This window comes from Chinchilla lanigera, unplaced genomic scaffold (genome assembly GCF_000276665.1).
Source record: "Chinchilla lanigera isolate Chin_1 unplaced genomic scaffold, ChiLan1.0 scaffold00050, whole genome shotgun sequence".
NCBI classification, from domain to species: Eukaryota; Metazoa; Chordata; class Mammalia; order Rodentia; family Chinchillidae; genus Chinchilla; species Chinchilla lanigera.
The window spans coordinates 1,035,904-1,059,485 of NW_004955451.1; the positions used below are offsets into that span (position 1 = coordinate 1,035,904).

The 23,582-nt window shown below is 51.9% G+C and overlaps 1 protein-coding gene across 1 annotated transcript; it reads right to left on the reverse strand.

Annotated features, from left to right (window-relative positions):
- Positions 1-2,032: 2,032 nt before the first annotated feature.
- On the reverse strand, positions 2,033-12,598 carry Lhx1 (LIM homeobox 1). The gene is made up of 6 exons (XM_005393940.2): positions 9,215-12,598; positions 8,210-8,382; positions 6,109-6,335; positions 5,735-6,012; positions 4,272-4,437; positions 2,033-3,899 (listed from the first exon to the last, which is right to left on the reverse strand). The coding sequence occupies exons 2-6, from the start codon at positions 8,377-8,379 to the stop codon at positions 3,520-3,522; spliced, it is 1,221 nt and encodes a 406-aa protein (XP_005393997.1). The 5' UTR covers positions 8,380-8,382; positions 9,215-12,598; the 3' UTR covers positions 2,033-3,519.
- Between the last annotated feature and the right edge of the window lie 10,984 nt (positions 12,599-23,582).

A 23,582-nucleotide genomic window follows, 5' to 3' on the forward strand; every position in this document is an offset into this window, starting at 1 on the left:
GCTGTCTGTTAAGAGTTACGGAGTGGCAGGCAGAAGTAGGCATAGCAGAGACACACACCCCCCCTTTGTCTGAAACAACTGTCTGTTCTATTCATTTGTCCACAAGTTTCAAGAGTTGTGGGAATTGGGGTTCCAATCTGACTCTCTTCTAAAGCCCATCAAACCCCAAGTTCCAGCCCCTGACAGTGCCTCTCCTTGCTCTCGGTGCACATTCCACCAAAACAGCACCCCAGCCTTGGCCCGCTGGGAGTGCTTGGCTGAATGCACCCTCGCCTTCGCAGATGGCCGTTCCGCTACTGGAACCCCGAGGACAGGTGGCAGCAGGCACAGAGGTGGCGGCTGTAAGATGGCCAGGGAGAAACCAAGCTGCAGGCCGGGCAGGAGAGGAGGCCGCCCTCCCGGGCGACAGGGCGCCTTGGTAGCGCGCTCCTCCCGCCCGCGCGTCCCTCCACGGAGCCGCGTGCGGCTGGTTTCGCGCTCGCCTGCTCCTGTGGCCGGAGGTGGACCACGCGGCATGGATGAGAAGGGAATCCGCTCCTGCCCCTTCTAGACCTCTTCACCCCGCGCCTTCGGCTCCAATTTAGACCGCTGAGCATGACCACCTGTTCGGGTATTAGCCGGATCTCGTGACATCGCGCCGAAGGGAAAGATTGTACCGCTGCCACGGAGTTCGAATTGAATCCACACCGCTCGTTCAACTCTAAAACGCTTCTTATCAAATACCCCGGTGCCACAAGAAAGCTGCTAAATAATTCAGCAGCGTTTGATAGGAAAATGCAGCTTCCCAATGAGCATAAGTTCAGTTAAATGAATGTCTTTAAGGAGGAGGGGGCAGGGAGTGGCGGCTGTAATGAATAAGTTTGCTATGATTTAATGTATATAAATGCTAAAAGGACAAAACAATCCAGTGATTGCATATAAAGCAGTTAAAGGAAATGTGCTGTATGCAGAAGCTAGGGGTTTCAGAAGTCTTCTTTGTATTTCATAAATTTTTATTTCTGAAAGAACACTGCCAGATTCCTCCCTGATATCCACCCCCCCACTTGATAAACCATCAGAGGGAGGCAGTGAAATACTGCTTATTTTAAAGCCTTCTCTACAGGAAAGATAAACTTAGCTGCATCTTAACAAAATATGAAAACAGTACTGGAAATTACATACCATGTAATGCAAAACTTTTGATTTTTCTCAAAATTGGAAATAAATAATCCAGACTGAAATCTAGGTGATACGGAGAAGAAAATCTGAAAATCTAATAGCATTTGATATTAAAGCACACATACACCCACACATGAGTATTTCACAGTGGATAAAATATTCAAATTCCTTCCATTTCTAATGAAAGCTTAGAAGGGATTGAACTAGTTTTCAGAACCTGCTGGCCAACTCCTAGTTGAAATTTGATTTCTATATTAGTTATTTTTGCTCTTCTTTCAGAGAAACTTAATATGTATCTCATGACAGGAAAAAGAATTTTCCTTCCGTTACATTCAAATGTAACAAATACTATAAAATAACAATTTCATATCAGTTCTAGGAAAGGGATTAAAGTATTTCATTTCTAGCTTACTGTACATTCATTTTATGTTATCTTTCAAACCACCAAATTAGAAAGCAGGCTTATCTACGGAAAATGAATTTAAACTGAAAAGGACCACCTCTAACTATATATTTACAAGTATCTGACATTCACAAGCCTGGTTTTGCATGTGCAGGAAGACAGGGAGAGAATGCTTTGAATTTCATCCCTAATCACAAACCAGGACTACTCATTTTTAGCCATGGATTTGATTTCTATTTCAAATTCTCTATTAACTTATCAGCAAGTATCTCTTCACCTGTATCAGTTAAATCCACAGAATCCAAATCTGTATTTAATGACAGCAGGAAGCCACAGAGAAAAGCTTGCCTGTATTAGCAAAGGGGGTTCTGGCTATCTTCCTCCGGGTTTCTGAGGGCCCCATTCAGCACCCCATTAGGACTCCTCTCTAATTGTTGAAAGCATCAAATACCACACCAATTATCTAAACATCAGATTTTCTATTTTTATTAAAAACTCACAAATTTATTCAACATGTTTTCTTTCATACAGTGAATGGTCTAATATGCACTGGAGGTCACACAAGCTTAGGTTTATTAGAACAATAAAAGACATATGAGAAATTTAATATATAAAGAAAAAAGTAGCAGCTGCTGACTGCATATTTGACCATAAAATTTAAATATTTTGGACTTTTATTTTAAAGACACAAAAATAAAACCTGTGTGGGTCTATATAAGTCATATTAACAATTCCATGAATGTTCAACAGGACTAAAAATTAGCAAAGATGTCTTGTTTTAAACCTTTAACACTTTTTTTAAAACACTTTCTCAGGTTGCTGGTGCCTGGCACCTTTACAGTATTTGTGCTATAATTATTCTATTTGGCAACTGTCTGAATATCATGTTTTCTCTTTGCCTTGTGTAAACAACACCTTTTTACATACTAGCACAGTGAGCCCCAAGTCCTGCAAATCTGTCAGAACATCTACAGGAAAAGAAAAGGAATAATTTTGGTTGATTGCTCAAAACATTTTGTTTTTGAACAAGAGGTTTCAAAACAGGATATCTTAGTAAAACACTGAACTCCTGAATTTAACATTATACGTAAACAGTTGACTGTTTTTAGTTCAATAGTCTTTTTTTTTAAACTTTTGTGTGTGAAGGTAGAATACTTTTCTTGTACAGCTAATGTTCAAGTCATTTTACTGAGAGGTCTGACTGGAGACCATCGATTGTGTTATTCGTGTGTGTGTGTGTGTGTGTGTGTGTGTGTGTGTGTGTGTGTGTGTGTGTAGAGCTTTGTGAAGGTAGAAGAGTTGATACTGAGGGCTTTACAATTAGAATTTTGCAATTTTGGCAAAAACAAAAACCAAAAACCCAGATAGACAAAAAATATATAGTCCCACCTGATGCACAGCAGGTCGGTGTTTTCTGAAGCTATGAGTTTGTTGTCGCTGTAGCTGACCTCTGAGACAACACTAATAAAAGGGTTTCTCAGAGCCAGAACCCGCCTGGCTGGCCCGGAGCGCCCCGGCCGCCTCGCCTCCAGGGCCGGCCAGACGCCTCACCGCCTCCCTCCCCGCGGCTCCGGGCGACTCCGATGCCGATCACCGTGCTCGCCCGCGGCTGTCACGAGGCCTTTCCGCCGAGCGCCGGGCCGGCCACTTGTCCGCAGAGTCTGTCCACGGATCGGGTCCAGGTGGGAGGTGGGGAGAGCTCTGTATTTCCCTTCGGGAGCTCCAGTTCTGCACCTTGCCAGCCAGTGCCTAGATCCCAGTCCGACCTCGAGGCGGTTTTGGATTCTACTTTGTGTCCCCCTTTCCCATCCGGTTTCCCAGATCGCGAATGGTCCCCGAGGCTGGAGGAAGTGGGGCAGGTGGCTTGCTTTTTTATGTTTTTTTCTCTCTTTCTCTTTTTCTTAAATAAAAGTTCATTTCTGTACAACCACGAGCTCCGCGGACCGCGCAGGATCCCGCTACCACACGGCCGCCTCGTTCATTTCGGGGGGATGGGACAGGTGGTTCCCGTAGCTCGCCCCGCCGTTTACCGACAGCGACGAGAAGGGCGGGTTGGGCCCAAAGACCTCAGCCGACATGGAGTGCAGAGGCCCGGGTAGGCTGGGCTCGGGGCTGGGTGAGTCCCCTGGGGGGTGCGCCAGGATGTCGGTGAACCGCTGCGCCTCGCTGGACGGGTGGTGGCCCGGCAGCGGGTGCTCCAGGCCGCCCAGGGGCGTCCCGGACGGCCCGGACGACGGCACGAAGGGAAGGTCCACGGGCGTCTGGGCCTGCGAGGACGGCGGGCCTTGCGGGAAGAAGTCGTAGTTGCCGCCGGGGCCGTAGTACTCGCTCTGGTAATCTGCGGATCGGCGGGGAGGAGGATGTCAGGCCGGGGGTTCAGAGTCAGGCCGGACCCCAAGGGTTGGAAGGGCCCGCCCAAAAGAGGCGCTGAGGGGAAGGGGGCGATGCAAGTAACTAGCTGTTTGGGGGCGCCCCTTGGCACTGAGAGCAGGGAGCGGGCTTTGTGCAAAGCAGCAGTGGCTCCCTACCTGCCCACCCTCCTCACCCAAGGTCGGGAACCTGGTGGTCTCACCGCTGCCCCAGCCTTCGCCCTTCTCTCCCGGCCTCTACACTTCTCTACAGAAAGCGAGGGGCGCTCCCCGCTTTGCCACCCGCTTGCAGCGAAGCCCCCGGCCTGGCCGCGCGTCTCGCCACTGTGCCGCGCACCCACCTCCGTAGAAGGAGAAGGGGCCGTTAGGGATAAGCTCGCCCGGCTCCAGGCGGTCCACGAGTGGCCGCATCCGGCGAGGACTGCGGAAGAAGGCGTGGCGCCGAGCGCCCAGCGCGCTCAGCTGCTTCATCCTCCGTTCCTTGGAGCGCCGGTTCTGGAACCAGACCTGAAGCACACAGGCCAAAGCGGGGTGAGGCCACCGGGACTCCGCTCCCCAGCCTGGGTGTGTGGAGGAGTCTAGCCCTTCATTCATCCACCCGGGCCTTGGGGAGGGGCGCGTGGAAGTGGGGATGAGGTCCCTGGATAGGACCTGGCAGAGCAGACCTTAAATCAAGAGTAACTAGAATTCCCTTCTTTGAAAGAGAAACCCGGACAAGCTATCTTGTCCAAAGTGAGGCAGCCACACTGTCACAGTCACAGTTTCCCCGGGCTGTACACACAGACACTAAGCATCTTCAAAACAGTGTCACAAATACAGCTTCCCTTGCAGTGACCACTCCCCAAACCCGTGATAGTGACAGACACAGAAAGCCTCCTGCTGAAACTCAGTTTCTGAGTTTGGTGTTTTGCTGGCACCAAAATCCATAAGGGTGGCTTTTACACCCACATACAATCTCCTACAGTCGAACACTTATCCACAGCCTCTCACAGAAAGTGACATAATGACAGTGGTGACCCTGACACACAGCCCCACACTCCTGTGCACAAGTTTGAACAGGCTCCTAGAGATTTCACACCCCTAACCCCCCTGAAGTCCCATTGCACACTTACAAAGCCACACTCAGCCTCCCACCCACACCGTGGCAGAGCCTCCAGGCACCTTGATCAGGACACCTACCATTGGGCAGCCTGAATCCGGGCGCAGTCTCACCTCCTCACAAGGCACAGGCCCAGCTGCCTCCAGATGGCCCCTCCTCCCCATCCATCCAGGGACTGCACCCAGGCAGAGCTGACTGCCCACTCCACCACCTCCCCTTTGATCCAGGACACCCCATCAACCTTTGGATGGCAAGTCTCTGATCTGGGGCTCCTGTAACTGGGCAAGAGACCCACAGAGTTGGGGCTGGGAACTTAGAGGGAGATCATGTGTAGAAGCTGAAGGAACTGATTGAGTCTGGCGCCCATAGTGACCTCTCTGCTCCTTCCTAGCAAGGGTGGGGTAAGAGTGGCAGGCTGTGTGCACAAAGAGGGGTAACTTTCTCTGTGCTATTGGGTATAGCCTCCAGCTTCACACCCAGCTCCCCATGCAGCTCTTCCCTTGCCCCTCAATCTCTACTATCACCTGAGGTTGGACTACTAGAGGGATTTCCAGCAGCCCCAGGCAACAGGAAGTGTTTCCCCACTATCACCCGGCCATCACCAGCTTCTATAGACTCCCTGCCCCCAAGTCCGGGAGTCTCAGGTGTGGACTGGGTGTCCTGAATAGTCCTCTGGGGGACAGACCGGCATGCCAGGGCTCTGACCTGGATGACTCGCATGTTGAGGCCGGTCTCCTGTGCCAGCTGCTCACGGATGTGTCGTGTGGGCTTCGGTGTAGCGGCAAAGGCAGCCTTTAATGTCTCCAGCTGCTTGGCTTTGATGGTGGTTCGAGGTCCCCGCCGCTTGGCGCCCAAGTTCTGGTCATCATTCTCATTGCTGCCCCCTTCCTTGTCAGACACATTTGCACTCTCTGAGTCCTTGGCATCGTCCTGCGATGGGTCTTGGGAATCCGGAGATAGACTGGGGTCACTGCCCGTGGTGGCTGGGGAGAAAGAAGGGACAGGTGAGCAGGGGTCAAGGCCAGCCTTCCTCCCGAAGGACATGCCCGCCCCTAGCCAGATGGGAATCAAGGCCTCACCCGAGTGGAGGCTGTTCTCTTTGGTGACACTGCTGTTACTTAGGTAATCCTCTTTGCAGACAAACTTGTTCTCATCTATGATGTAGAGCTCCTCACCGGTGGAAAGCTGCTTGTTACACATCATGCAGGTAAAGCAGTTCAGGTGAAACACTTTGCTTCGCGCCCTCCGCACCAGGTCGCTAGGGGAGATGCCCTGCGCGCAGCCTGCGCATTTTGTACCGAAACATCTGCAAGGGGTGGAGGTTGGCGAGGGACAGGCGGAGACACCAAAGAAAGATAGTGGGAGAAAACAAGTAAATGGAAGAAGGCAGGGGCAGGGAGGGAAATGAGAGATGAGAATGTGGGAAAAAAAATAGGCAAAAACCGATTAGGCAGGTGAGAAGGCAGGGAGAGAGAGCAAAGAGCACAAGGGAAAGACAGAGAGGAAATGCACATGGTTAGCGCCAGGGGCTCAAGCTGCCGCTGGACCCCAGCTGTTTCTGGACCCCAGCCGCCTCTGGACCCCAGCCTCACTTCTGAAGTTATCCCAGGGAAAAAAGCATTGCTGAAAAAGGCGGCATGGTGGTGACCGCAGGAAGAGTGGTATCGGAGACAGGGCACACTTATTTTCCGGTTAGATTTAGAGAAGTCAAAACTGAATTAGCGCATCAGGTAATCGCTCCGAAAACGCTGCCTTTTTCTTTCCTACGGTTGCCTCTCTTTCGCCACAAAAGGATGAGCACACAGGCTAAGGGTTAGCGAGGTCAGGCTGGCCTGCGGGTAAACAAACACCGCACCGCTGCAAAAGGCCAAACTGGGTAGTCGTAGCTGGGCTGCTGCCACGTTCATTCGTGCCCAAAGCGGCAGATTGGCACAAGCAGGAGCCGAAGAGCGGCTGGGCATGCTTTAGGCGCCCTGCCGAGCTTTGCAGAAGCCAGGCCTCAGGGGCCCGCTGGAAGCGGGTATGGCTCACCACTCTGTGGCTTGGGACCAGTCTTGGGAGGGGAAACCCTGTGGAGGCTCTAGGGCTCAGCCTCTCCACAGTAACTGTGTGCACAGCGCTTTGCTCCACTATACTCATCAAAGCCGAGCCAGGCATGGTGGAGTAGCATTGGGGAATGCTGGGCTGGGCCTGTGGGCAAATCGTTCCTGGTGGCTTCGGACCGCTTCCCCACCCCCGCCCCATTTGATCTGTCACCACAAAACAAGAGAAAGCCGAGACTAAGTCAGCCGAGTAAACTGGGAGATTTCAAACCTGAATGGTGGAATGCATCTGAGCTGTTCTCTGTTGACTTGTTTGTGTGGATGAGGTAGCCAAATGAGTTTAAGAAAATATAATTAAAATGCCAAACAGAGGAAGGGAGTAGAGATAAGTCTCCTGGCTCCAAAAAGCCAGGTGTAGCAAGGATGTGGCAGCCCTGGTGGGACATCGCTGGGAGGGCTTCAAAGAGGAGCCCACGCCTGGAAACCCAGGTCCGCACTGGGCTGTGGCTGAACTGCCTGCCAACCTCCGCAGGTCCGGCAGAAAGAAACAAACTCAAGGCACTTCAGAGGCTCTAGTGCAGCAGTTTGCCCAGGTCTAGTCGCTCAGAAGTCAGTTTAGATTTCAGGAAGGCTCGTGGGTGTGCAAGATTGGTCTCCAGAGCGAGACCGATATCTGGGCAGGAGGCAGGGACTCTACCCAAAAGCTCCCTTGCTCTTGCCAACACCATTGCAAAAGGCAATTCTGAGGAGTGAGCTCAGGTTTCTAAGCTCAGCCTCCTGGGCAAGTAACTCTGGAGGCCTAGAGAATGCAGTGCTGGGGAGCTTGCTTGGGGAAGACTGGAGTTAGGGCACCCCCCCATATCTTATCTCTTCCAAGCTTTGAAGGGCTTCCAAATGAAGGCAGACTACAGACCCTTTCTTCCCTGGACCCATACTTTTCAGGATGAAGTAGGGCTGCTACCCCAGGCTCCCAGTGCACCAGCTGGTGAAGAGACAGGCACCCGAGGGACTTGGCCGCCCTCTCTTCCAGAGGCGGCTCCTAACACTGCTGCCTGGGCCACGCTGACCTCTGATCTGAAGCCGGATGGGAAGGGTCCTCGGGGAGGGAGCAGCAGCGCACAGGAGGTTAAGTACTCACCTGAAGAAGTCGTTCTTACAGTAGAGCTTGCCTTCCCGGGAGAAGCACTTCTCGGTCAGGTTGCATTTACATTCACAGCACTGGACGCACTTGACATGCCAGGCCCTGTCCAGCACGTTCAAGAGGAAGCGGTCCAGGATGGGCCTTTTGCAGCCGGCACAGTGCACCATGGTCTTTGGTTTGGTCGGGTGAGGCCCGGAGAGACAAGGGCAAGTAGAGCCAAGGGAATGACTCCCAAAGATGACTGGCACCAGCTCCCCAGCCCCTCCAAAAAGAGGAGACACCCTCGGCCTTGCAAGCCAAAACCCGCACCAGGAAATCAAAAGGGGGAAAAGAAGGCTGAGGCGCGGCACGGAGTGGAGGGCACAGCCTGGGAGTCCCAGGGCCACGGGGCGAAGAAACGCCACCTCGGCTCCCTGGGTGAGGGAAAGAAGCCTCAGGCGAGCAAGAAAGCGACTCTTCTGCCCAGAGCCGTGGAGGAATGAAGGTCACCGAGAACGGCAGCGGGAACGGAAATAAATAAAACGGAGATGGAGAAGAAGAGGAAGACACCGCTAGCTCGGATGGCGCGGAATGCGCCGCTGAGTTCTCTCCGGCTTGAGGTAGAGCTGTCAGAAGTCAAAGTGCATCTGCTTTTGTCGGGGTATGAAGGCGGGTGTGTGCGTACCAGCCTGCCCACCACCGAGGTTTCCCCCTCTTTTTTGTTTTTAAGAAAAGAAAAGAAAACGAGTAGAGAAGCTTTGGATTCTAAACTGCCCGCAGCGTGCAGCGGGTTGGGACGCGCCGGGCGCCCGCGCTGGGCCTGGGGGAGGGGGCGGGGGCAGGCCGAGGGGAGTGGGAGGGAGGACAGGCTGGAGCAGATCTTGGTGTTAATTGCTGTTATTGCTTAGGTTTTTCCCCCCCTTTTGGAGAAGTGTTTGTGTCAATCGAGAACCTAAGAGGGACAACTTCGGGCGGACGCAGCCAGGCGCGCGCGCTCGCTCCCCACCGCCCCAGCCCCGTCACCTCGGCCAGTGGCCTGCCAGGCGGCCTCCGTGTCCTCGGGGCGGCCCTCCCTGCGCCTGGACTCCTTGGGGGAGGCTCTTCACCGCGCCTGGCCGTGCATGGTGGCTCCAGTCACAACTCGCGGTTGCCTGGACGCACAGCCCCGCATCGCTCGGCCCACGATCCGGCTGCCTGCGTCCAGCCCCACAGGCGCTCGACTTTCTTCCCTTTTCCTTTTCCCCCTCTTTTCTCGTTGTGGTGGCAAATCTGGATTTCCTTTCTAGTCTCCTTCTTTCTCTCTTTTTCCCTTTTGCAGCGAGAGGAGTCGGGGGGAGGGGGCAGCTTGGAAAGCTTTAAAATAATGTCCTGGCGCAGCAGCTACAGTAAGCCAGCGTCTGGAACAGTTCGGCGTGGACCACCGCTCTCGCCACCCGGGCTGCAGCTCCTTGCTGGCTCTCTCTGGGCCCGCGTCCCTCGGCTCCTGGTCTTCCTGGCCCAGTCCGCCGCCCCGCGCGTCTCTCCCCAGCTCCAGCGGCTCGGTCACTGCTCCTGGCTGTTGGCTGAGCTGTGGAAGCCCCCTCGCCTTAATGCAGCGCCCGCCGACGTCACGACGGCCTGCGACCAATCAGCGCCTCGCGGTCCCTCTGTAAACCATTCTGCATCCCTCGGCCGGGGAGAGTGCGGGGAGACCGCGTTTAGAGGATCAGTGGCGGCGGCACCCGCGGCCCCGCGCGGCGCGGGCGACGAGCGGCGAGGTGCCTGGCCCCCTCCTACTCGGGTAAGGCGTCGGTTTCGGTGAGAAGGACTGAAAGAGAGCCAGAATAGGCGCTTCCGGAGGCCAGAGTTCTGCGGGAAAGTAGGGCGATCCTAGATCAAGCAGGTCTAAGGTTGGGGTGCAACCGGGTCCAGAAACCCGGGAGGCGCTGGTGCACTGTTTGGCTTTGCAGTTCAGTGGGTGTTGGCATATTTCTCTCTTGCTCCTTTGCCTGAAAGTTTTGCCCCAAGCACAGAGCCAGTCCTTGGAGAGGTAGGGAGCGCTTGGCGGCTGAATCTCCCTCCACCCGTCCCTCTCTCTGAGCACCCTCCCCCAATGCATCCAAAGTCCGCAGGGTCCGGGTGTCTAGGAGATCTGGGTGTCGGTCTCCCGCTGCGGCGCGGCGCTCGGAAAGTTGACTCCAGCTGTTTCCTGGTGGGGGAGGGGGAGGCCGGAGGCGCGGCGCCGAGGTGGGGGAAGGAGAGGGTGGGGAAGCGCCTCGGGTGAGGCGTTGCAACCCTGGCGAGAAGTTGTGAGAAAATTGTGATCCGGAGACACCTTTTACAAACAAAAACAAACGACGAGGCGGAAAGCCGCGGGACTCCGGCAGCTGGGTGTGGCGGTGGTAGTGGCAAAGGGGGAAGCAGGAGGAGGAAGTTCCCGGTGGCGACACAGAGGGGCCGCACTAGATGGACGTGTGCAATGCCCTGGCAGTGTGTATCCCAGCTTCCAGGCTTCCCTTCTCCAGGCTTTAGGTTGTCCCCAAACAACCGCCGACCATACCTTCCAGAGGTCACGCCTTAGGTGACACAAACATCCTAAGTCCCTCCGGGTGTAAACTCACGCCCGCCGGGGCGGATTTACCTAGACGTGGGGGTCGGATCCGAGCCCTGAGAACCCGACATCCAAGAGTCACTGGTTCCCTGGCACCCTCAGGTCAACCCCCCTATTCCGTTTTGACAGCACTTTTCGAGGCTTAACCCAGATTTTTCCCATCTAGACTTTGAAAGCGACAGGGCTGGGGGGTCCCATACTTGCTCCCCATTTCTTATTCGGGGTGTGTGTTGGGAGGGTTTAACGCCTCTAGTGCGGATGGAATTAAAGGAGAGCGGCCAGCCAGGGTTAGCTGGTGTTTTGGAACTGTCCTTCAATCTTCTTCGCTAGGCAAGGGAAGCCTTTCACGCGGGGGTCGGGACTTCGTTAAGGAAAATGCGCCAAAAACGCACTTGCAAGGAACCCGGGCTGGCGGGGAATCTGGCTCTTCAAATAGATTACCCTCTTCGAACGAACTGGGAAGGCGCGGCAGCGAGTTTGGCACGCGTTCGGTGGGATTTGGAGCTCTGCCAACGCCCCTGCAACCCCGAGGCCAGCGGGCAGCGCCTGCCTCGTCGCCAGCGCTCCTTTTCATTGGAAACCGAAGCCGCCGAGGCCGCCCGCGCGCCTCCTTGGCCTTCCGCCCCGCCCGGACCTCGGGGAGCCCGGCTCCTAATGCAGTCACCGCACCTTGTCGCACCTACACACCTGGGTGCGGGCTCCCTGCTGCGGGCCAGGGCAGAGCAGGGGTCTCCCTTCGCCGGCGTTTCCCAGGCCTGAGCTCCAGGCAGCGCAGGCGATGGAGAATGCGGTTTTCCTACCTAGCAGGCGGGCTCTGCGGGCTCGGACTTGGCTTCGCGCTCTCCCTGCCTACCTGACACTTCCAGGAGCAAGCCGACCGACGGGGACCCAGTATACTGGCACCCTCGGAGGCGCTAAGAACAGCGTGGCGCCGGGTCCTCGTTTCCCACACGGCGGACTCGGAGCGCCTCCTAGCCCGCCGAGTTCGGTGAAGACCCGGAGGAAGGGCCGGTCTAGCAGGCGCTGCCCGCCTCCCCCAGCTGTCCCAGCGCGCTCGCAGCTAGAGTCCTCCACCCAACCGCCGCTTTCTGGAATCTATAGCGGCCCGAGTCCCAGGTGGCTGCCCCGCCCCGCCTGCCCTCACCCCAGCTGGGCTCCTTCTCATGCAAAGCAAAGGGGCTTGGAGAGGGGGGCTGGCCAGAGATTGTCGGGGACCTACAGGGCGACAGCTGGACTTGGCTGCTGGCCCTCTGCAAGCCCGAGCCCCGCGCCTTCCTTCGGTGAGCAGAATGAGGTTGTTCTATCCGTTTGTGGGCGCAAGGGCTGCAGGATCTAGATGTGGGGGAAAGAAGACCCCCTCCCCGGGGAGGGTTTAGCGCGCTAAGGGAGTTGGAGCAAGAACCGGACGCTGACTGTAGGGCTTAGGGCTCTGCTTGTCCCGGTGTCCAGATGGTGCAGTAAACAAGTCCGCAAAGCCAACCCTGGCGTCTACAAGGAGTTGGAGGAGCGCAAGGCCAGGCTCGTTCCTTGGCTCCCGATTCTAGGTTTAAAGTCCAGATTTAAAACCTCCACTTCAACAGCACACAGACTCATGTTTTTACCTCCCCCTCCATTTCCATTGAGCTTTTATTTTAAAATGTAACCAGTGGTGTGACACGGAGAGAAAACTGACCCAGCTTTCTAAATTTACCACCCCTGAAACTATTTCATTTCAGCTCTGCATTAAACCAAAGTCCCCTGAAGCAAGAGCAGTAACCTTCTCTCTCCACCTATATCACCACACTGTCCTGGTCACTCGTTGTCCCGATCCTCGAGTATACAAGCCCTTTTCTACCCTAGGTCTTCAAAGTCAAGCAGACACAGCCACTTTTCATGGGCCAAGATGTGTGAATTCTGAACCGGTGCTGGGAGCTTCGGTTTGGAGGCTCAGCTATTACTCACTGGCTGAAGAATCCTCAGCCCCACTCCCGTGACATCCTTTGAAAAGGCTCCAGTGAGCTTGGGAAGTGGCTGTCACAGTTCTGGTTTCTCTTCTGAAAAGCTCCCTGACAATCAGCCAGAGAAGAAAGACCCTGTCTGGGAAGGGAGATGGAGTACAGTACTCTGCCAGCTTTATTTAGGCACCCTGTGTGGGTACGGAAGACACCTCTCTTGCACCCCCTTTCCTCCAGTGGTCTCCTTGATCAAGCTCCACTTCTTCCCCTGATCTTCCTGACTAATATGAGCAGAACAAGGACCCAGCCTGCCTATCCTCTGTGGTTAATATTGAGCCCAGGAGCTGTGGCCATCCATGGCCACTTCTTTTCTATTCATGCTCTTGTCCAGCCATTGCCCCCAGAAATGGACTATGAGGCCATGAAAGTAGACCCTTGGGGATACCCTGGTGGTAGGTGGTTGCCCTATGCGGAACTATAGAAGCTGGATTTACCAAATCATCTGGAGGGAGGAAGGAAGGAACTACACCAGTGCACATCTGGACCCTGCCCGTCTGGAGGCCTTGCAAACTGCACAGACCCATGAAGACATGGCTTATGCAATGCAGAGAACTGTTAGGCTGGAGTCTTTTGGTTCTGATGCCTGACCTCTTTCATCCTTCCTTTCTCTCTCCTGACTCAGGCTGCCTTAATCTCACCCCATCACTCTCTCACAAAAAGATCTATTCGCTACTTTACTATTACATCACTATCTCCGCTGAACTGCATAACAAGGGGGTCGGAGGTGGGGGAGTTTATGGGTATTATTTTCACTTTCCTGGACAGGAAACCCAAGTTAGGAGGCTTGCCTAAGATCAGCGCACTATTAAGGTGAGAAGTTGCAGGGTCGGGGGGCTCCCTGCTCTGGTGGGATGTATGCTTCGCCTCTGGCTACAATTTCCAACTGAGCCTTGGTCATGGTGGAGGGAAATTGAGGCTGAGAAAGGGCAGCAGCAGGCCAGGTGTCACAGCAGGACTGGGTAAAGCACACTGGCTTCCCAGGAAGGCTGGAAGGACCCTGGGGGTGGGGACGGGCAAGTGGTGCCCTGAGCTTGGTCTACAGTGCCGAAGAGCAAGGACAGGATGTGAGTAGTCTTGAAGGGAGAGGGTGCACCGGGGAAAAGAGACAGAAGTGAGGAGAGAAGGAAAAACAGAATAAGGATAGGAAATCTGAGAAAAGAAGAAATGTGGAAAAGCACACAGGTCTAAAGGGAGTAAAGATGCGTCCGGAGAAATACATGGAGGAGTGCAGTCAAACAAACAGAAAAGAGACCCAGGAAGACACCCAGCAACAAAAAAGGCAGTGAGAAGAGGACTGTGGGGCTCCCAGGGGGGGCTTCTGCCAGGACCGAAGGGTATATGCGTGTGTGACAGGCGCGGGAGAAGAGGAGGCAGCGTGTTTGGTGGGAGACTCAGCTCCCGTGGAAAAGCGTGTGAGCAGTTCTGGGCAGGAATCCAACAAATAAATAAAACGTCTAAGACAGCGTGACAACAATGTGTATTTGGGTGCTTGCCCATGTTCCTCTGTCTGAGCACACACTCACACCCGGTAAGGAAGACAAACGGGGCTCATGCCTGGGAGTAATTAATCCTCTCACTAATTGACTCTCTCCCCTTACCTAATGGCAGTGGTCACTGCCGATATCTGCAGAGATATCAAGTGAGAAAAGAGAGAGAGAAGGACAGAGAATCACCCCAAAGCTAACAGCTTTTGGGACTGAGATGGAATTCTTCTGGATTTGGCAGCTTTAAGTCCTTTTTCTTGTTCCTCCTTTTTTTTGGGGGGGTGGGTAGCGCTCAATAGACGTTGCTGCCTTGCCCTTCCAGGTTGGGGCAGCATTAATAAAGGCCTCTTCAGATGAGGCTGACCTGGCCACACACACACTGAGCCCTGCTTTAGCCTCCACTTGACAGCTCAATCTGAGGGGCTGAAAGCCCCCCACTGCCTCTCTGCTGGGCGTCTGCTTCAGCAGTACCACAGTTCTTCCTCCCCCATTGCTGCCCTAGGCGCCCAGTCCCTGAACTACCCCTTGTTCGAGTCACTGCTTACTCTTGTGGAAGCTGGGATGCCTCTTACACTCCCCAATAGAGCATGGAAGGTTTGGGATGGGTTGGGAAACAGCCCTCAGTGCAGACAGAAAGACAGCAGGAAGAGGAATGGTCTCAGGGCAAACACCGGGAGAGACATCAGGACAAAAATGCACTCTGGCTGGGACACGGATTGGGAGACGGAAGTACAGAGAGGAGCAGTTTCCATCTGGCGAAAGTGACACATCCAGGAACAACGGAGCGAAAGTGTGGAAACTGTGCCCCGTGGGAAAGGCATCAAGCGTGGAGAGAGCAAGAAGGTGGACATGTCTGTGCTTGTGTGAGCGAGCGGGGCACAGTTCTGGTCTCCCCGTGTGAGTGTGGAGAGGACCCCTCAGGCTACCCCACGATACCCTCGGTTCTCAGGACTGTGGGGGACAGACGGGGAGGTTGTTGCCTTTGGATGAGCCCCTTGATAGCTGAGATGGCGGAAGGGGCCCAAGGCCACAATCTGGTAATGTAGCTTTGAGGCTCGGGTGTGGGAGGTGAATGTCAACTCTCACCCCTACAAGGTGGTAGCTTTGCTCTGTTGGCCTCTTCAGAGGCTAAATAAATAGTTGCTGAGATCTGTAAACCACCCAGCCCAGGGAGAGGAAAGGGTGGGTGGAGGGGAAAGGCAGCTTCCTAGGAAAAAAATCCACCCCTGCCCCCACTAAACACATTCTTCACTATCCCATGGGCACATTTGTACATTTGACCAAGGCTAATCCCCAAAAGAAACAGCAAAATTAGTCCTAGAGCCTGGAGGTCCAGAGAGAGTTGGGGTAGGGAGAAGGGGGAGGCCAGAAGAGGCGGCAGGCACGTTGGAGAAGGTGAGGAACTTGGCTCCCTTCTCGCGGTCTCCGGTATGCTTTAGGAAGAAAGTGAACAAGAGGAATAAAGTTCCAGGGGAAAGAAAGAGAAGGGCATATAAAAGGCAAATCCAAACCAGAAAGGAAAGAAAGTGAAGAAGAAAGAAAAAGGCAAGGTGGGGGGAGCGGCTATAATAAAAGAGGGTGAAGGCGGCCCCAGGAGGCTGGGCCTCGTCCCAAACCATCCATCTTCATTGTCTCCGTGTGTGCAAAGGCAACTCCGGCATAAGGAAAAGCCACTATTGGAGCCGTGGCTTTATTTTATATCCTATACATCAGGAGGGAGGCAAAGCTTTATTTTCGCCAAGAGACAGATATTTTATTTCTCTCTTACGGTTTTATGTGTGAGAGATGTCAGGTTGCCACAATGGATGGCTAATGCATAGGCAAGAGGAAGCCGTGTTGGCATGCTGTGTGTCATGGGGTCTTGGGGGGGTGAGCGGGGCTGGGATTTAGGGCTGATGGGACACTCTGGGGGATTTCTGCTAAAACATCTCTCTTCATAAATCCACAAGCATGGTCAGCTCAACAGGGAGAAGAAGGAGTTTTAGAGGGAAAAGAGTTGGGCTTAGTAATAAACGAACACACAAAGGAACCGCTTACCTTCCAACAGGCTTGGGCAATGGGGGCAGACAGCCCCATGGAAATGCAGAGACCTACAGCCCCCCCCCACACACACTCACACACCCCTTTCACAGGGAAGTATGTTCTTGGCAGTGTCATGTCTGTTTTATCCCTTTCCCTGCTTTATATTTTTCTACCCTCTGTTCCTCTCCTTCTCTAGAAATCATTTTTAACCTCCTCAGAGCCTTGAGGGGAAAGAGCTATTAATTTGCAAATCCCTGATCTGTGAAAGGATCAAGATGACTGTTTTTCACCGCTAAATCTAATGTCGTGCGTGGACACACACATGCACAGGCCAACCCATTATGCTGCAAACCCTTGAGTGTAGGTGCCAGATTTGAATCTAACAAAAATCCCCCACCCTGACCTGCCCCCAAATTAACCTCAGGTCCCAGAGTACACAAGGTTCATATTTTTAAACCTGGGGAAGTGAAGGGGACATAGGGACAGAGATGTTAATTAACGTGTCCTGTTCAGGACTTAGACTTAATGACTCCCCTCAGTTCAACCTCCCACGCCAGTTCTTATAGGAGTAAACTTCATTCATCCTATGTCCTACTCTCTTCATTTTTTGATGTCTACCATGAAGCAAAAAATTATCATCATTTTTCCCTCATTTTAGAAAATCTCAGGCAACATAGGATCCCTAGACAATATGCAGGGGGACCTTGCTACACTGTTCCTGAACTTTGGGGCTATTTAACCTCTCCGGGCCTCAGTTTCCCCATCCGTAACACAAGGAGAATGGGTTAAATGATTGCTGAGGCCCCTTCCAGCTCCGAGCTCCTCTGACCGAGTAAGATAATGTGTGAAAACACTGTGTAAACGCTAAAGCCGGATGGTTGCCAGGGATTATTATTACGATTCTAATCAATCCTCTTTTCTCCACGTAGATCTTGGATGTTTAGTGCCAGCAAGCAGGCTAAAGAGGGCCGAGAGCGAGAAAGCTTAGCGGAGATGGAAAAGCTCTGTGTTGTGGATGGAAAAAACCATGCATCCCTAGGAACATTCTGTCTCCTTGTGCCCCTAGAGGTCTGGTGGGAAGGGATGGGGAGAATGAAGAGGCCTGACTCCTTCTGACCCGTTTTTGGGCTATGTGGCGGCAGAGGATGTATTTCTTCAAAAGCATCATTTGTCTCCAAGTGACTGACATAAGAACCTGATGGGAAGGCGATTTGCAATTGTCCCTCCCCCCCACCCCCGGGAAGAAAGGAGAAAGCAAGGTGTAGCTGATTAGCAAGTTAATTATTTCAGTACCCCAAGGGTTCTAGTGTGGTGGTAAGTTGTCCAGCCCTGGTGTAATTTCACAGTCCATGCATTTCTTGGTGAGCACCTGGGGTGCCCAAGTCTGTCTCTCTCTCCCTCTGTCCACCTGCCTTGTGTCTTCCTGACATACCTGGGGAGAGGAGCGGAGGCTGCGGTGGGAGTTGGTGTGGTATAGACTGTATAGATGTTAGCCTCTGCTGCAGCAGGTGCCGGATGGACAGGGTAAAGGAAATCCAAGTGATGGCTACTACCTCTGCCATGGTCCTTTCTTCTTTTAAAACATTTTTCTTTGAATAAATATTGATGAGACAGGTTATCAAAAAGTGGAGTTGCTTGTGCAGTTACTACCCTAGACTTAGCCTGTAAATAAACTGGGTGGGAGCCCTTGCCTGTCACCTCCTCCGGGTGCCAGCTCTCCCGTGGGCCTGTTTGATTTCTCACCCCTGGCCACCGCTTATTCGGCAAGCAGCCTTCTCCAGTCTGACTGCAAGATCTGACTTTCCCTCAGGGAGAGGAAGGAGGATTGTGTGGTCAAAGGGACACTTCCCCTCAGAGAGATAAGTTGGAGATGTGAACATGAGAGCCTCAGAATTAACAGCTTCTGGCGCCCTGGCTTGCTTCCTGCTCTTAGCTGGTAGGGCCAGCCCCCTGCTGCTCTTTCTGAACTGGGTGAAGGGAGGGCTGTACAGTTTACTTAAGTGTGGTCCCATCTGTTCTGACCGGTCTTTCATAAGGGGAGGGATTTATGCAGTGTCCTTGTGCACAGACCTGGGATTTGGCTGAAAACCTTGGGCCTTTGAGAATAGTACTGAACGCTAAAATGTCCCGCGGTATAGATGATTCATGATCTTGTCTGTGTGGACAGGGCGTGTGTGTGTGTGTGTGTGTGTGTGTGTGTGTGTGTTGGGGAGTGCACACACACTGCTGGCTGCTTCCACTGTTCTTACTCTGAATCCAAACATTAGGAAACTTTCTTCTCTATTTTTTTCTCTATTCACTTAGGAAACAGCCATGGCACCGGACTCTGGAGAGCCAGTGTCGAATTTCAGAGGAGAGAAGACGACACACCTGGCATTCAGCTGCCCTCTAACCTGCCAGGGCCTAAACTGTCTGAAAAGATAGTCCTGATGACTGTTTTATTGATGGAGGAAGAGGATTTGAGGAGCAGAGAGCTTGGGGAACGGGGTTTGGTTGAATCCAGTTGCTGTTCAAATCAGACTTGGCCTCCTATATCTCGCGGTGTATATCTACACTGGCCTCCTATAGCTCGCGGTGTATATCTACCTTTCTCAAAGGTAGCAAGGGAAACATCAACCTCAGGAGTGCAGGCAGAGGGAGGAGCTCCTCATCTCTAGCTTGCCAAAAGGAAGCTAGGGATGGTAACAATAGATGCTAGAGAGTAGAGCATCGAGGTTACATGTGGGATCCTGGCCCTGACTCAGGAGATGAAGAAGTCTTTGGCAAGTTTGAAAGACCTGCAGGTGACACTTATTCATCATTTCTGTGGACTACATTCAGTTTCTTTTTATTGCCTGGTGTCCGGTGAGGAAGCATTTTCCAGCTTTATTCTGTTCTACCATCTTCTTGCTCATTTCCCAGTTTGACTTTACAGATGGAGACACAGCTGCCCCAGCTCCAGTTTTCCTTTCCCTCAGGCCATTCATCATGGAGCCGGCATTGCACTCTAGTCCTCGAGCTGGCACCTGTTCTGGAAGGTGAGCTGTCAGGCCTGTGCCTGGGTGCGAGATTTTCTCACTCGGGCTCCAGGAAGGATATACCTTCTCCTTAAATAAGAGAGGTAGGGAGGTTTTTCTGTGAATCTCATCAGGAAGAATTTACCACTCAATTGATAAGTGCAGTTTTCCCTTTCCTCCTTCTGAGTGAATAACTTTGTCAGTCAACCTGAGGGTCCGCAGAACCTATAAAAATGCTTCCTTTGGTTACCCTGTTTTAGCACATGCTGGAGCTTGGGTCTGCCTCTGACAGACTGGGAGGAGTAGACACATTCCAGAGATCAGGTCTTGGTCTTATCTCTTCCCCTACCCCAAATCCTCACCCTTCACTTTATCTCTTCTTACTACAAATGCTGAGACCGCCTAGGGAAGTGTGAAGGGATGGGTTTTAATCAGGTTTAGGGGAGGAGGGGCAATAAGGCAACCCCAAAGAAAGATGGAAACAGCTGGAATTTTTTAGGTGATGCTCTTCTGTTATACTTCTTGTGTATTGTATATTATATCTTACAAATTATGGATTTGTTGTAATCTGCAGTGTATACATGCATTTGCCAAATGCTGCTTTGGTCAAAATAGTGTGAAATAAAACGGTAAGAAATGCTACCAGGGCTTTGCATGGGTTATTTAATTCTATCAATGATAAATAATGTTAACGTACGGCATCTCAGTTGGCACAATATCATGTTTCATTTATATATGCTGAGACATATTTAAGCATGAATGATACTGTTTTCCGACACACACATTTCCTAATGATTACTTAGGAGAAGTATGATAAAAACAGCAGAAACCTTTTTCTCTCACACAAACCTATATGTGCTATGCACACAGACTGCCGACCCCAAACATATCGTCATATACATGCTTTCACTGGTAAATGTAAATGTAGGTTTATAAATGCAAATTCAACCATATGAACTTGTACACAATTCCAGACATATGTACAGACCTTTTTTGTACCCTTTTGGCCTTTTTGCGAGTCTTTTGTACATTTACACATATTTTCCCATACATATTCCTACACTGCTGCTATCAACATGATGTCATTCGTGCAAGGATCTTTATGTGTACAAGTATAAGTATCTCACTGTCACGTTCTGATGTGCCTATAAAGAAGGATGTGTGTCTCAGTGCAGAATCGTCTGCACAGGTGCCTATATGTCTATGGGTATCTATGTCAGTACATTTGCACCCTCACATCCACTCTGTCGGGCCAAGGAATGTGAGCTGCCTGTTACTCCTGGAGGCACCAGACCTGGCAGATGACTTCTGTGTGTTTGCCTCACGTAAGACTGGAGATCTTCAGGATGGGAAGCGTGGAGGAGCAATGCCAGCCGGCCTGGCCTCTGACGGGAGAATATGAAAGTGCAGAGGCGGGAGAGGGAGTCGGGTAGCTGGTCTCTCCAGACAGAGATGCCTCCAACAAAGGTCTCAGCCTTTTATTTGCTCGTCTCAGAAACATATCACAGAGATATATATGGGTCAAGATGCCTGATCAGCTCCCCTGGGCCTGTCCTGCTACTAGTTAGCTACCTGAGCCTAGGTCATGTTCTTTCTGAGCCTCAGTTTCCATATCTGTAAAGTGGAATATTGGCCTACACAGGTGGAACTCCCTAGCACAGTAGAATCATCTGGGGAGCTTCTAAGAAACACATGCCTAGACCCCAGATCAATTAGCCCAGCATCTGTGGATGTGAGTCTCCAGCATCTTATTTTTTTTTTTTTCTTTTTTTTTTTGGTTTTTTGGTTTTTCTCAGGTACTGGGAACCGTCCAGCATCTTATTTTTAAAAGAGCTCCCAGGTGATTTTATGTTCAACCAAAATCAAGACCCACTGGACTGAACTGATCTCCAAGGCTCTTTCACCTCTAAAACTCTGTCCTATAAGACCTTTTAAATATAAATCCCATCTCTTACCCCAGGACCCTCAACTGAAAGTTCTAAATTCCCTGGAAGATCATAAGAAACCACTGAAAACTCCAGCATGGTGGCTCATGCCTGTAACCCTAGCTACTCAGGAGGCTGAGGCACAAGTTTGAGACCAGCCTGAGCAACTTAGCAAGACTCTGTCTCAAAATACAAAAGGGACTGGGGATGTAACTCAGAGCTTCCTGTATTCATTTCCTAGTGCTGAAAAAAAAAAAGTAATTAAAATGATTCTTTCAGTTTAGAAACACAACCCTTTTGAGTAAATTATCCCGGAAAAAAAAAAATGCTTACATTCTTCAGGCCCAACTCTGTTCCTTTGTTTCCTTTCCAATCTTCTATCTCTCTGACTCACTCATCCAACATTAATTACATGCCACATATGCAATGCTATAAGTGGGTACCTGATAAATGTGATAGCTACTGCACATATTTCCTATCTGGCTCCTCACCCAACCTGTTGGATAGCATACTATTTTTAGCTGGGTAAATGAGAAGGTACAGGTCCCAGGAGAAAAGTTCTCTCTTTCTTCCAGCCTCTGAGTCAGAGCACACCAGCTCCCAGGCCCATGGCCCAGTTCCTGAACCTCTAGTGGAGGCTGAAGAAAGCACTGAGCCTCATGTCCTAGAAAGCTGCTCTCAGACTTGGGCCTTTGGGAATCCCACATTAATATTTTCCAACCACAGTTCCCAGGCAGAGCCCGTCCCTCTTGAAAACAAACCCGCTCTGTGGTCACACCTGCCAGAGGAGCCATCAGAGATAACCCTGGCTGTGCCCACAGGGCCTCTTCTCCACTTGAGCATGGTTAAGTGGGGTGAGGGCCTCGCCATTCTTGGGGGTGGGGTGGGAGGTGTTTGCCCCAATGGGAGGGCTCTCGCTTTCCACCTAGTGTTACCACTGATTCAAGCTGATTTTCAGGTCCTCCAAAAGAAACTGGTTCTCTCTCCCACTGTCTCCGTCTCTGCCACGAGTCAGCTTGCCAAGGCGGTCTGACCAGCTTTCTTAGGAAAGTTGCTATATTGTAAATGTTACTCCTCCAACTAGATTAATGTCTGGGCCTGAGACTCCTGTCGGTTTGGGCTTTCGCCTTCTTGTCTATTTCTGCTTATTGCTGGTTTCTTGGTTTGCCTTTTTATTTTTTTCTCCTCTTTCACTTTATCGCCTCCTTCCCTGACAACACATCAAGTCTGGCGTTGGCCTCCAAGGGAGCCTGCACACAGGGTGGGAGAAGTTACGGGGCACAAGGCCATCTCAAACCATGCGGGGTCCCTCTCTCCCTTCCTTCCTCCTCCTCTGCAGGGCCGGGTGCTGAGGAGGGAGTCCCAGAGATAGCACAGATTCCTTGGATTCTAAATCCAGATCCAGAGCCCAGCCTCCTAGGCTTGAGCCCCTTCCCAGGGCTCACCTCCCCTGGGCCTGGGGAGTATCACACCCCAGGACGTGATGGATTCCCCAGGCACCTTCAAAGGGCTCACATTTGTTTGCAGTGTGGACCTTGAATCTTGCTCTGGTCATAAATGCTGTTTATTTTGACTAGAACCTACTGAAAGGGGGTTGGGGGTAAGAAGGGCAAAGAGAGGGAAGATCATAAAACCATTAGCAGGACAGGGCTTTTAGGGGTCATAGGATCATAGAAATTTTCCGACTAGAAGGAACATAGGGCATCAGGAAAGCCAGAAATGACTACTATATGGCCTCAAGGGGCCACAGGGGGCTAGGGTAGGAGGCTTGGGCCTCTTGTGTGGGGACTCTTTCTAGAAAGTAGATGCAGAGTGTGAGGGCATGACCCCCCAATAACCTTACACTAGGTGGGGGAGGCCAATAGTTGCTGAACATGATGGATTTGCCTTCCTGGTGGGAAGGACCAATTGCCTGGCTGCCTGTAGAGCCTCTTTTTCTAGGGAATGAGCATTCTCCTGAGTAAAGGATTCTGCTTCCTTCAGCATTTATTGAGCAGCTAGTGTATATTGAATCTCACACTTACTACTTTCTCATTACCTTGTACCAATCTTTGAAACAATTGGGAAAGAGAAGTTTTTGTTATCATCTTGCAGAAAAGGAAGATGAAGCTCAGAAAGGGAAGATGGTTTGCCCAAGGTCACCCAGAAAGTCAGCAGTAAGGCTAGGATTAGACTTAAAGACTTTGGGTTCATAATCTCATCTCATTTCCTCTCTTTTCTACCATCCACTATGGCTGGGCCTACCACAGCCTGAGGGGCCAAATTGGAAGATGGTTCTCTTCCCTCTGTGTTGGGTTAAGGCAACCTCAGGAGTAAGTCTCCTTGTCAGGGAAGACAGCAGTCTTGAGCTGTATTGAGTCCCTGGCATAGACCCAATCCC

Excerpts from the sequence above, each read along its gene's own strand:
- Lhx1 (XM_005393940.2), bottom strand. The coding sequence starts at position 8,379 with ATGGTGCACTGTGCCGGCTGCAAAAGGCCCATCCTGGACCGCTTCCTC. Across the intron at positions 6,336-8,209 it reads TGTAAGAACGACTTCTTCAG|ATGTTTCGGTACAAAATGCG; the intron begins GTGAGTACTTAA and ends CACCCCTTGCAG. Across the intron at positions 6,013-6,108 it reads AGAGAACAGCCTCCACTCGG|CCACCACGGGCAGTGACCCC; the intron begins GTGAGGCCTTGA and ends CTTTCTCCCCAG.